This window comes from Artemia franciscana, chromosome 5, assembly GCF_032884065.1.
Source record: "Artemia franciscana chromosome 5, ASM3288406v1, whole genome shotgun sequence".
Lineage (NCBI taxonomy): Eukaryota > Metazoa > Arthropoda > Branchiopoda > Anostraca > Artemiidae > Artemia > Artemia franciscana.
Window position 1 is genome coordinate 33,788,740 of NC_088867.1, and position 13,235 is coordinate 33,801,974.

The 13,235-nt window shown below is 34.5% G+C and overlaps 1 protein-coding gene across 1 annotated transcript in view; it reads left to right on the forward strand.

The window, feature by feature from the left end:
- Positions 1 to 13,235, forward strand: part of LOC136027305 (histone-binding protein RBBP4) — a 40,482-nt gene that overhangs the window by 15,340 nt on the left and 11,907 nt on the right. Inside the window, exons 2-5 of the mRNA XM_065704415.1 lie at positions 916 to 1,063; positions 3,280 to 3,425; positions 9,367 to 9,571; positions 11,985 to 12,162. Coding sequence (XP_065560487.1) covers positions 916 to 1,063; positions 3,280 to 3,425; positions 9,367 to 9,571; positions 11,985 to 12,162 — 677 coding nt within the window. The remainder of the gene's footprint in view (positions 1 to 915; positions 1,064 to 3,279; positions 3,426 to 9,366; positions 9,572 to 11,984; positions 12,163 to 13,235) is intronic.

The window sequence follows — 13,235 nt, forward strand, 5'->3', positions numbered from 1 at the left end:
CCAAGTCCTTGCAGTTTTTCTTATTGAAAATCATTGCAGTGAACTCTATATTGCAGCAGCAGCTGAATGCATCAACATTTATGATTATGTTTGGGCATTGTATCCTCATGATTTTATCTAGACAGGCATGGTATAAAACTCTTATATCACAGAAACAAGATGCCTCTAATGGTGAAATCTTTACTGTATAGACAAGAATAGACAAATTAGATGATTCTTTTCTATACATTAAGGCTACTGTTTCAACAAGAGTCTGTTAGAGAGCCGTGAAAATTAAAACTATAAACTTTTTCTAATTTTTTCTGTAAAGTATAAACTGGTAATACAACTTTATGCATTGGTCCATTACTTTAGTCTTAGCCATGTTGATTTGGATGAGTAGTTGAGAGAAATATATGATTTCATTTAGAATTGCTTGGACAATTACTGGATTAGCAGCAAGAGTAACAATGCCATCTGAATGATCCTGTCAGACATAATGATGCCCAAACCAATAACTACACCTCATCTATAAAGCAGTTCAACCAAACCTTATTCAATATGCATCCCTGTTTTACAGAACCTTTAACGTCAAAGGGGTTGATAACTACAAAGCTGTAGGCATTAAAATCTAAGCAAAAAAGATGCCAAGTTTTATTTTGTTCATGGCAAATTGGTTAATTTGGCTGTAAAAGATGGTCAATTTAACCTGGGCAAATTAAAATCTTATTTTCATTTTCTAGTCTAGTTTTTAATTTTGAAGTTATAATAACATTAATTTAAGTAAAATTTTAAGCCATGTATGAATTTTTCCATGTTTGAATTAGAATTTTATCCAGCCTAACATAAATAATGAAGTAAAAATTTTCTGTATCTTCAATATTAAACATTTTAATTGTATTGAAAAAGAAAATAGTACTGAATATTATTTTTCAGATGGTTTTGATGAAGCTGTTGAGGAACGAGTCATTAATGAAGAATACAAAATATGGAAGAAAAATACACCATTCTTGTATGATCTGGTTATGACTCATGCTTTAGAATGGCCATCCCTTACTGCCCAATGGCTGCCTGATGTAACCAAGTAAGTCTTGCTTTTGAAGCATTTATGAAGATGTTACATATGTTTGTTAATCATGATGGAAAAAATTATCCCCCACCGACTTTCTGTATATTGATCTAGAGTAAATACATATGTTTTGCAAAAATACAAACTATATAGTGATTTTGTAGAATGCAAATGTTTGCAAAATACTCAGAATGATTTTATAGATTTTTTCCTCTATATCAACCCTGTGCTTCGATAAAAAGAAAACACTTTCTTCAATGACCAGATGATACTATTGTTATTGCTTATAGGTTGACTAGATTTATCAAAGTAGAAATTTAGTTTTATGATGTGTTAATGGCAGCAAAAATTGTCTTATCTTTTTGAAGATGGTGATGTTTTTTTTTTCTCTTTTCTTTTTATGTACCTGTGAACACAGATATGATCGCATTGAAACCATTGAGGTGTGTTTGTCCACTGCTCTTTGATTGAACATTGTATTTTTATATTTTTCATTTTTTTTTGTCTGGTACAAACATATTGGCACAAATTATTGTGCCAATAATGGTACAATAATATCTTTTTCGTTTTTTTGTGTCTGTCTCTTATTATTTTATATATTATTTTTGTTATTATTACTCAGATAAGGACTACTTTATGCAAAGATTGGGATATGGAAGTTAATATCATAATATCAAGAGGAAATTTTACGTAATTGTCCAATTTCCAAAAAAAAGTAATTAATTCCAAATAGAGTTACTTATGTTTACTCAATAATAATCTGAGCTCTTCCTTAATGAGTAACAACAAGGACTTATTTTATTGGATATAGAATTTTCTGTTTTATGAATCAACCGAACTTAGTGTAAGGATCAAATGCTAGAACTTTTTCAGTTTTTGCGCATTTGGACATATAAATATGCTTTTGTTTTTTTTTTCAAATAACGCTCAAGGCTAGACTGCCTTTTCTTACGCTTTTTGATACTTGAATACATCATTGACAGCATAACCAAGAAGCTAATATTATTTCCTGTGAATTGAAAAACCGTATGAAGGGCCTAACCAAAGAATTTGTCGATATATAAATCAGGGGCTGAAATAATTGCAAATGTGATTCTTGTATTTAACAGATAGGCAATGGTAAGACTTGTTTTTTACTTAAAGATAGCATAAAGTTATGGACGAATTATGAAAAAAGAAAAGAAAAAAAACATGCTTGTGTGCACAATCTCATTGACCTTATACCTGGCATGGACTTTGGCAGATCTGTATGACAAGCATTTATTGAACACAATTTTGACTGCTTGGAAAATGGCTTCTGCTTATTTTCTCCACCGTTTACAGAGGTTGGTGCGATGACAAACCTTGCACATGTGAACACCAACTATTTTGGCTGTTAGGATTACATTTCAGAACATGAAACTCTTAACAACGCTTTTTTTCCGATTTAGATCAAATCATATTCTTTTTATTAAAAAAAAACTCATAAAACCAGTAACATGTCAAAACTTAAGCACAGAAAGTAAGAACTACAAATCTAAAGAGTGGATTTAATATTAAATATTACACTCAACCTTTAGAATTATTAAATTTTTAAAAAAGTGAAATTTGTTTATATCTTACAATCAGCTATAGTTTAGGAAGAGGTGCTGTCAATTGGTGGCAGCAGCTGAGTTCAGGGAGTATTTTAAGACAATCAAGAAGTATGAAAGAGAAACTCTTTTTGATTCCACTTGTGGAACTTATTGTGTCAAGAAATTTGATTTGAAGAAGGCTTAATTTGAAGAAATGAAATGCTTAGAAAAACTTATCCAGGCGTCTTTCAGACTGGGTTGTTTCCAGTCTATAACTGGAAATGGTACAGATGGGTCCATTTTTCCCCTGACACTCTGAAAAATTCTTCTATCATTGTTTAATTTTCGAAACCCATATATATAAGTTCATAAGCCAGATGAAGCAAATCATAAAGCATTACACCCTAACCAAGCAAGTAGCAGGCAGAGGTGGATGTTTAACCTAGTTTCAACATTGCGAAAATGATCCAAACATGTTCAGTATGTCTAATATAATGATTTAGTAGAAATTGTTTTCAAGATATCTGTATTTTTGTAGATCTTTATAGGAATAGCTCGCAATGTTAGCATTGAATTGGATTTTAGTTTTCTTATTTCTCTAGGCTATTTAGGTTTTTCCTGTTACTCCTTGTACAGGATTCTTGAAATTTTGAGATTTATAATTCTACCTTTTTTTAGACCTGAAGGGAAAGATTACTCTATCCACCGACTAATATTGGGAACACATACATCTGATGAGCAAAACCATTTACTTATTGCTAGTGTTCAGCTTCCAAATGAAGATGCCCAGTTTGATGCATCACATTACGATAATGAAAAAGGAGGTAGGAATTGGTTTTTAAGTTGGATTCACACGGGTTTGATGGCTAAATGCCGAAGCAATTTTTATTAATTGGTGTTGGCTAATGAGTCAGTATGAGAAATATGCTTCACGTTAATCTACCAGTTTTTTTCACAAACCGAAAAAACTACGCCACAATAAGGTGGGTTTTTATGGCACTTGGTATCTACCAAGTGACATATAGCGATCGTAAATTCTGTCGGTCGGTCTGTCTGTCTGTCAGTCCCGGTTTTACTACTTTAGGCACTTGCAGGTAAGCTAGGACGATGAAATTTGGGAGGCATATCAGGGACCAGACTAGATTAAATTACAAATTGTCGTTTCCCCGATTCGACCATCTGGGGGGGGGGGGGAGTGGGGGGACGGTTAAATTGGAAAAATTAGAAAAAAGGAGGTATTTTTAACCTATGAACGGGAGATCAGATCTTAATGAAATTTGATATCTGCAAGGATATCGTGTCTCAGAGCTCTTATTTTAAATCCCGACTGTATCAGGTGACGTTGGGGGGAGTTGGGTGAGGAAACCTAAATTCTTCGAAAACGCTGGGAGAGGAGGGATCGGGATGAAACTTTTTTGGAAAAATAAGTACAAGTCCAAGATACGTGACTGACATAACCGGAACGGATCTGCTCTCTTTGAGGGAGTTGGAGGGATGCTTAATTCTGAAAAATTTGAAAAAATGATGTATTTTTAACTTATGAAGGAGTGATCGGATCTTTATTGAAATTTGATGCTTCGAAGGATATCGTGTCTCAGAGCTCTTATTTTAAATCCTGAACGGATCTGGTGACATTGGGGGGGGGGAACCTAAAATTTTGGAAAATGCTTAGAGCGGAGGGATCGGGATGAAACCTGGTGGGTAAAATATTCACAAGTTCTAGATACGTGATTGACATAGCCGGAACGGATCCGCTCTCTTTGGGGGATATGGGGGGTTAATTTGGAAAAATTAGAAAAAAATGAGGTATTTATAACTAATGAACGAGGGTTAAGGGGGTTAATTCTGAAAAAGTAGAAAAAATGACGTATTTTCAACTTACGAAGGAGTGATCGGATCTTAATGATATTTGATATTTTGAAGGATATCGTGTCTCAGAGCTCTTACTTTAAATCCCGACCGGATCCGTGACATTAGGGGGAGTTGGGGCGGGGCCTAAAATATTGGAAAGCACTTAGAGTGGAGGGATCGGGTTGAAACTTGGTGGGAAAAATAAGCACAAGTCCTAGATACGTAATTGACATAACCTGAACGGATTCTCTCTCTTTGGGGGAGCTGGGGGGGGGGGTTAATTCGGAAAAATTAGAAAAAATGATGTATTTGTAACTTGTGAATAGGTGATCAGATCTTAACGAAATTTGATATTTAGAAGGATCTTGTGCCTTAGAACGCTCATTTTTAATCCCGACCAGATCCAGTGACATTGGGGGGAGTTGGAGGGGGAAATCGGAAATCTTCGGAAACGCTTAGAGTGGTGAGATCGGGACGAAACTTGATGGGAAGAATCAGCACAAGTTATAGATACTTGATTGACATATTGGAACAGGTCCGTTCTCTTCGGAGGAGCTGTGGGTTGTTCATTTGGAAAAATTGACGTAATTTTAACTTAAGAACGGATGACCGGATCTTAATTAAATTTGATATTTAGAAGGAACTCATGTCTCATAGCTCTTATTTCAAATCCCGACCAGATCTGTTGACATTGGGGGAGTTGGAGGGGGAAACCGGAAATCTTGGAAAACGCTTATAAATTTCGTAGATTTGTGACTGACGTAGCCGGACTGGATGGGCTGATTGAGGGAGTTGGGGGATGGGGTTGAGTGCTTTGGCAAGTTTGGTGCTTCTGGACGTGCTAGGACGATGAAAATTGGTAGGCGTGTCAGGGAGCTGCACAAATTGACTTGATAAAGTCGTTTTTCCCGATTCGACCATCTGGGGGGCTGAAGGGAGAGGAAAAATTAGAAAAACTGAGGTGTTTTAAACTTACGAGTGGGTGATCGGATCTTAATGAATTTTGATATTTAGAAGGACCTCGTGACTCACAGCTCTTGTTTTAAATTCCGACCGGCATTAAGCCTCTGATGTTCCTTTTAAAGCAATCTATTGATTCTTCGAATTTTGCTTGAGCTCATACCATATGAGCTTTTGGCTCTTGGCTTTTTCGACCTCGTCACAAGTGCCATATGAGCTCTTAGCTCTTGCTCGTACAAGAAATTGGAAGTTGTATCATTGCTGATTTTTAAGAAAAGAGCTGAATTCTATTAGCTAGTTTTTTTCTTGGTGTCTCTATTAAAAAAATGATTTTCTGAATTGGAATTTTCAATTTCTATTTAGTGGTTCTAACAAAAATTTATTTGGGCGCGTGCCTGGTTTCACAAAAAAGGGACGTTGTAAGATAAAGTTTCCAAAAAATTGCCCTGCAACAAGGGTAGAAATACATATTTACTGCTCAAATAGTTTTCTTTTGTTGCCAACTCTTCTTGAAATGATCGACTCAGTTGTCTTAAATAAAAATTTTTTTCTTCTAGTAATTTTACATGTTTGAATTTCTAAGCTCTGTAACTATTTCTAACTGGAAACTTTTTGCTTATTTATTTTTATTATTGACGTTTAAGTATTTGATGTCTTAAAGACAAAATTGGGATTATTTTCATAATACCCTATTACCCCCGATTGTACCACTAAATTATGCTTTTTCAACCGCTGATTATAGCTACTCAGAGAATTAATAATTCAAAAGGAGGGTAAGGCATTAAAAATTCACATGATTATGCCAACAACCTTCACGTATTATTCTTTTGGATTATGTGTAAACAAAAATAAAACGGAAAGTATAAACAAAAATAAAATGGATATGAAGTACAGTGAAATTGGTCTAGCATAAAATGTTGGAGGTGTTCTAGAGGTATTACGTGATAAGAGCCCATATTTTTGAGCTTCATAATAAAATTACATTACTGGTTAAATTCATTTTGGCTGGTGGGATCGTCTGTTCCACAAAATTGCTATAGAAAATTTAATCCATTTTGAGTGTGCAATTGACGTTTTAAAACATAGTTATAAAGAATTCTTGCGTGTCGAGAATCATACAATGTGATGCTAAATGTCCTGCCGCGAAATGATAAAACTGAATTGAAATCTGATTATGCCAGATTGTGTGATAATGAGCTTTCTGCAGGCTGTAACTGTGACCGATAACGTTACACCACCACTACTAGATGTGACTTATAACTTCAATCACTTCTCTATGACGGTCTTCTATCCTTCATAGCAATGTCAGCAATCTCGGAACTACTTCTTAAAAGGAAAGATCTTTACTTGGCTAGAAAAAAAAATTATCAGCTAGAATTGGCTTATATTAAGCTTTAATTAGCTAGAAAAAATAAAAAAGTTTTCGTAGTCAAGAATCAATTTCAACTAAATGACACTTAGTAAACACTGACCTATAGTAGGGTACAAATGAACTTGAAAAGTCTTTTTGGCGTGCAAGAGATGGTTTTGATCCGTCTTGGTTTTTGGTAACATAATTACTAGAACATCAAAGGAAAAAAAACTTTGGGTGTGGTTAGAAATGCCATGTAGGGCTTTTTTTCAGGGGGGGGGGCTATTAATACGATTAATGACGCACTAATGATTAATAAAATACGCTACTATTCACCCTTGGCGAAGAATTTGAATAAATATTTTCTTATCTTATCTTTTTTTTTAGTATTCTATTAAGATTTACATCAATTTGGAATTTTTTTTTTCTATATGTTTTTCCTATGTGAAAGGACAGATTTTCCGTTTGTGCCGAAAATTACTTTTGACGAAATATGCGTCCGATTTTACACTTCCGAGACGCAAAAGGAAGAACCTATCATTTTTGATAGGTCATCATTTTTTACCCATATTTTCAAACTTTCAATGAGAAGCGTTCCATATGAATATGGATAAATAAAAAAAAAGAAGGTTTTTAACTGACAGTAAGGAGCGACATTAAAACTTGAAACGAACAGAAATTATTTCGTATTTGGGGGGAGGGGGGGATGCACTCTTGGAACTCGATTCCTGCGGAGATCCGGCAGTCCTGAACACTTAACTTCATTAAGAAACAGATGATTTTTTTTTTATTAAGAGTAAATTTTAAATAAGTTCAAGTTGATATATGATTTTATTTATTTGTGGGTATTGTTTAGTTAGTGTTGGTTCTTCGCTGTCCTCTCCCAGAGTAATCAACAGGTTATTTGTATCGACTACCTTAAAAGGGCCTAAACTTGAATGGAGAATAGCATACGTTGTTTATTGAAAAGTTAAAGCAGACGTTGTGACATAACACTTTATTTGAAGCGAATGAGATGCGTTGTTGACGTAGACAATGCATCAGCTCCCACCTTGACTTTTTTATGATTAATTAATAATAATGAACTTTAAAAAAAAGTTTTTTAGTGAAAAATAAAGAGCTATATTATAACCAGTGACGATAGAAATGATGTCACACAACTCATGCTTTTCCTGATTTCCTAAAACACTTTTTCAATGGAAAATAAGTAGCTGTGTCAAAACCATAGATGGTTAGAAATAAAAATCTCTTAACTCAAGTTTAAAATAGATAGAAATTACTATCAGTGAATAAACAACACCTAAAACGAAAATAAATTGCAATGGACAACCAGAACGTCACTTTCGTCTTAATGAAAATAAAGTTTATTTTAAAGTTTTTCTGTTATACAATATAAATACATCAAAGATCGCTGAGACTTCAAGGAATGAACATCATTGTATATTAAAAAATCAGTCAACTTTTAACTGATTATTTTCAGAAATTGTTGTTATCATGGTGAATTTGTTGTTATTGTTGTTCTAAATATTTTGATAGATAAAATAACACTGTTCAAAATACAAATCCTTTTCAATACGCATAATAGGGCGCAAATGAATTTGAGAAACGTTTTGTGCATTTCATAGGCAGTTATAATCTATCTTTGTTTTTTATATCACAATTACTTGAACACAAAAAGAACACTTTTAGGTTTGATTAAAAATGGCGCGTAAATCATTTTTTATTTTTTTTTTTTTTTTTGGGGGGGGGGCTACTAGCATTATTAAAGACGCAAGCATTTTTGTTTCTGTGGTCTTGTTGATATTACGGCAAATAAAAGCCACCCTGACCACAGTCATGTTACAACCTTGAATAGAGATGAATATTGATTCTTCACTTTGTCTTTAGAATCTTATTGTGTAATATGTTGGTATAACTACTTTTTTCAGATGTGGTATAACTGTATTTCGAGGTCATTTATTAAAACAAAATAATACATTACCTCTATTAAGAAGAGTATCTCGCGATATTGCGGTTGTTCTCGAGCAATATTAAGCAATTGTCAGTATATTACAGGTATAATATTTCGATGACTTTCAGCAATCCATAGAAGGTAATTCGCTCTCAACTTGCGCTGGCTATGATAAAATTCATGATCTGTTGTTCGGATAGGTGAGCCATTTATCATATTCGCCACATCTAGTCCCTTGGGACTTTTTCCTGGTGTTGATGATTTTTGAATTAAAATCAAGTTGGCGGACTGTGTTGAAGGAGTTAAGAGCCATGGCTAATTGGAGAAAAACTATGACAGATAGTGACAGATTGGAACACTGTATGATAGTGTCATTTTACTGGGGAACTGCTATTTTTGCAACCTAAAGAAATTTGACCTGTGAAGCTGTCTTCCTAATGTGGCACAGGCACAAAATTTGTCATGTCATTGTCTAGTCGAAAGATTCCAAAACTACAGAGACTATTCGATATTCTTACATTATTCGCTAATTCTCTTTTGTTTTTTATTGTTGTTTGTCTGTCCTTTTTTTGTAAAGATTTTTTTTTCAATGTATTATTTTTTGCACATTGTCTTGCAAGGTTTTACTAATAAATCTATCTATATTCCCTAGAATTTGGAGGATTTGGATCAGTCAGTGGAAAGATCGAAATAGAAATAAAAATCAACCACGAAGGGGAAGTGAATCGAGCTCGCTATATGCCTCAGAATCCCTGTGTAATAGCCACAAAAACACCATCTAGTGATGTCCTTGTTTTTGATTATACAAAACACCCAAGCAAACCGGATCCAAGTGGGGAATGTCATCCAGATTTAAGGTATGCTTTATTTCAGGGGTGGTCAATTGGCATGCCATTGTCCGTGTGTTTTTCTCAGTTCTGTCCACCCGGCCTACATTTTATCTTTCACATTAAAAAATATTGAAAGTAAGACGGAAAGTTCAATAATTCAAATCCAGAATTGCCAGAATCGTTTACCTAGTTTAGTAAGTCTGTTTTTTTTTTTTTTTTTTTTTTTTTTTTTTTTTTTTTTTTTTTTTTTTTTTTTTTTTTTTTTTTTTTTTTTTTTTTTTTTTTTTTGCAGTGACCGCCTCTCTGGGGCTTGTTCATCAAAAGGCTCCTGTAGATTGGTGATAGTTCACCAATAAAATTTCATTGACTGGCGAGTTGATAAATAATGTGTTATCCAAAGAGAGTAGGAAACTTACAAGGTTGGAAGCCCGGGTTGACATTGAAAAGAAAATTTCAAATGCCAGCTAGTGTCTCGCTGTTTGGTAATATTGTTGTTAATGCTTTATTTATGGGGTTCGGGATGGTCGCACCCCATGTTGTTCTAGACCTTTGATCATTATTTTGTCTTTAGTTGCAATTGGGCACTGTTCTTCCTTCTGTTGTACTCATCGGTATTAATCCTGTGATTAAAGGACCAGATTTTAGTCTGGTCCTTTAATCATATTGTTTCACACAATTTGAAAGTGTCACCGGTCATACTCTCATCTTATATCTGTGCTGTTTTATACTATCTGTATTGATTGTTTGTTTGGTCTAGTCAGTTAGTCTTTATGTAGACAGCTTTTCCTATTTTCTTTATTCTACAGTCGTGAAAAGGTTAAAGAACAGTCATCAAACCTGGGCTCTTTCTCTCCTCTCTCCCCCCTTAAGAACCTTCAAGCTGTGCTCATTCCTAAGTTATATACTCACCAACCTTCTTGATTTCCAAATCCTTAAAATGTCCCAGAAAACCCTTTCTTCTCTTTCGTTTCTTACCCTTTCTTCTTGCATTGAGTTAATGTTTCCTCCTGAATGCTATTATCCGAATTGTTTTTTAGATACGTTTTTAACATTTTCACATGGCACATCCGAACAGGAAGGAGGCGTTGAACCCTTGCCCGCCTCCAAAATTCCGATATTTTGTTGACTATTTTTCTATAATTAGTGCATTTTTGCTCTATTCTTCGAAATTTTTCCCTTCCTCAGATATTACCTAACCCCAAAAGGAAATAGAAATATGCTCCGGCTGTGTCCAACTCGTATATGTCACCTCATATACAAACAGATTCTAATAATACTAAACAAATTATTAAAAAAATTGTTGGCCTTCAGTTTTTAGTTTGTTTTTTATTACTAGATTAACTGGCACAATTTTTTACTGCTAAAAATAAGTTCTGCAGAAATTGGTTTGATGACCTTTTCTTTCTATTTTTTTTTTAACTCTAGCTTAATACATCCACCCCTGAAAAAAGAACATATAAATTTCATAAAAATCTCAATATTGCCAAGAAATGAATTTTAGCTCATAAACTTCATATTTTCAAAGGGATGCTGGCACTTTCGACATACATTAATATTTAGAGATCGACCCTAAAATGAAACCTAAAACATTGGGAAAGTAAAATGAAAAATCAATTTGTGCTTAAAAAGGACAAAATTACCCCCCCCCCTTCGGTGCAGATTAAATCTATAATTTAAATCACCTTTTCTTAGTAACAGAGAAGCTGTTACCATCTCAGTGCCCATCCTTGATGTCTAATTCAAATATGTCCCTTTGAAAAGTTTATCCCTTAGTCCCTTTCAGAGCTTGGATTTGTAGAAGAATTGGAGTAAAAAGTGTGTTCAGGCTAAGTTATTGATTCATAAGCTGTTATTTGTGATTCAGTATCCTTCATGACAATATCGAAGAAAAGATTCTGTTAAAGGTTTTTATGCTACGTTAATACTTACACAATTTGATATTAGTGTAAAAAAAAAAACAGCTTAAACATGGAGTTTTTACAGTTCGTTGGCCAGGAAGCTTTTGAGCATTTCTTCCTTGTCAGTTAATGTTGAAACGATGTTTTGTATTGTTGAGAAGATTTTGGCTCCCAATATATAAGAATTTTTAGAACCTTGTAATTTGAGGTTACAGTAACAAATTTTCATCATTATAAAAGGTAGTGTTAATTAAATGATAATTGTCTGAAAAAATATGGTGGTTCAATAATTGAATCCTAATGGCTTGAAAATTTAAAGTAAAATTGCTGAGTTCAACTATTCAAGTAAACTTCATCGGCTCACCCATGTCTTTGAAGCTTCGTACCATAGCACCTAGTAAAATATATCTTCATGGAATTTGACTGTACCACCCTTAAATTGGGACATGAACTCTAAAAGCATAAGTGTATTACAAGAGAAAAATGAGATAAGCTAGTTTTTATACACAAGTGACTAGTATTCTTATTATTTCTTCTTGAAGACTCCGGGGACATCAGAAAGAAGGCTATGGTTTATCGTGGAATCCTAATTTGAATGGGAATCTTCTATCAGCTTCAGATGATCACACAATCTGCTTGTGGGATATTAATGCCAACGTCAAGGAAGGAAGAATCGTTGATGCAAAAACTATTTTCACCGGACACACTGCGGTTGTAGAGGTGATTATAATGAGCAACCTTTTCTCTTTTTATTCCAATTATAAGCTCTAGTCTAAATGAGAACTCACTTTTAGTATAAGTTTTTTTTCATTTTCATTTTTAGTCAAAAGGTAGCTTTCGATTTATTCCCACCCCATGCTACTACTACTACTAACAACAACTCACCGCAACACCAAGCAGCCTGAGGCAAACACAGCTACGTACGCTCCTCTTCCATCCCAATCTATTCAAAGCCTCCCACTTTACACCCCTTCCCTCTCCAGGAAGTTCCCATTTCCTTAAAATCTTTCTTTATGACACCCTCCCACCTTAATCACGGACGACCTGCTTTGGATGTCCTTGAAAAGTTAAAGACTGTGTTATTGTTTTTTTTCATGAATTTGATGAATAAGTTTGCCCTCCAGACTTTGAAACAAAAAGAAGTGCTTGATTTCTGAAGCAATATTTCATTGACCGTCCTGGCATTGCTTCTAAGGGAACGTTTAAGCCGTTAAAAAGTCAAATTAATTAGTTCCATGATGGAAGTCACAGAGAAAATCATAGTGAATTATATTTCTCGTTTTCATTTATGGCACTTGGTATCTACCAAGTGGCATATAGCGATCGCTAGTTCTGTTGGTCTGTCTGTCCCGGTTTTGCTACTTTAGGCACTTCCAGGTAAACTAGGACGATGAAATTTAGTAGGCGTATCAGGAAACAGACCAGATTAAATTAGAAATCGTTGTTTCCCCGATTCGACCATATGGGGGGGAGTTGGGGGGGACGGTTGAATTAGAAAAATAAGAAAAAATGAGGTATTCTTAACTTACAAACGGATGATTAGATCTTAATGAAATTTGATCTTTGGAAGGATATCGTGTCTCAGAGCTCTTGTTTTAAATCCCGACCGGATCTGGTGACATTGGGGGGGGGGGGGGTCTAAAATCTTGGAAAACGCTTAGAGTGGAGGGATCGGGACGAAACTTGGTGGGAAAAATAAGCACAAGTACTAGATACGTGATTGACATAATCGGAACGGATCCGCTCTATTTGGAGGAGGAGGGTTAATTGTGAAAAATTAGAAAAAATGATAT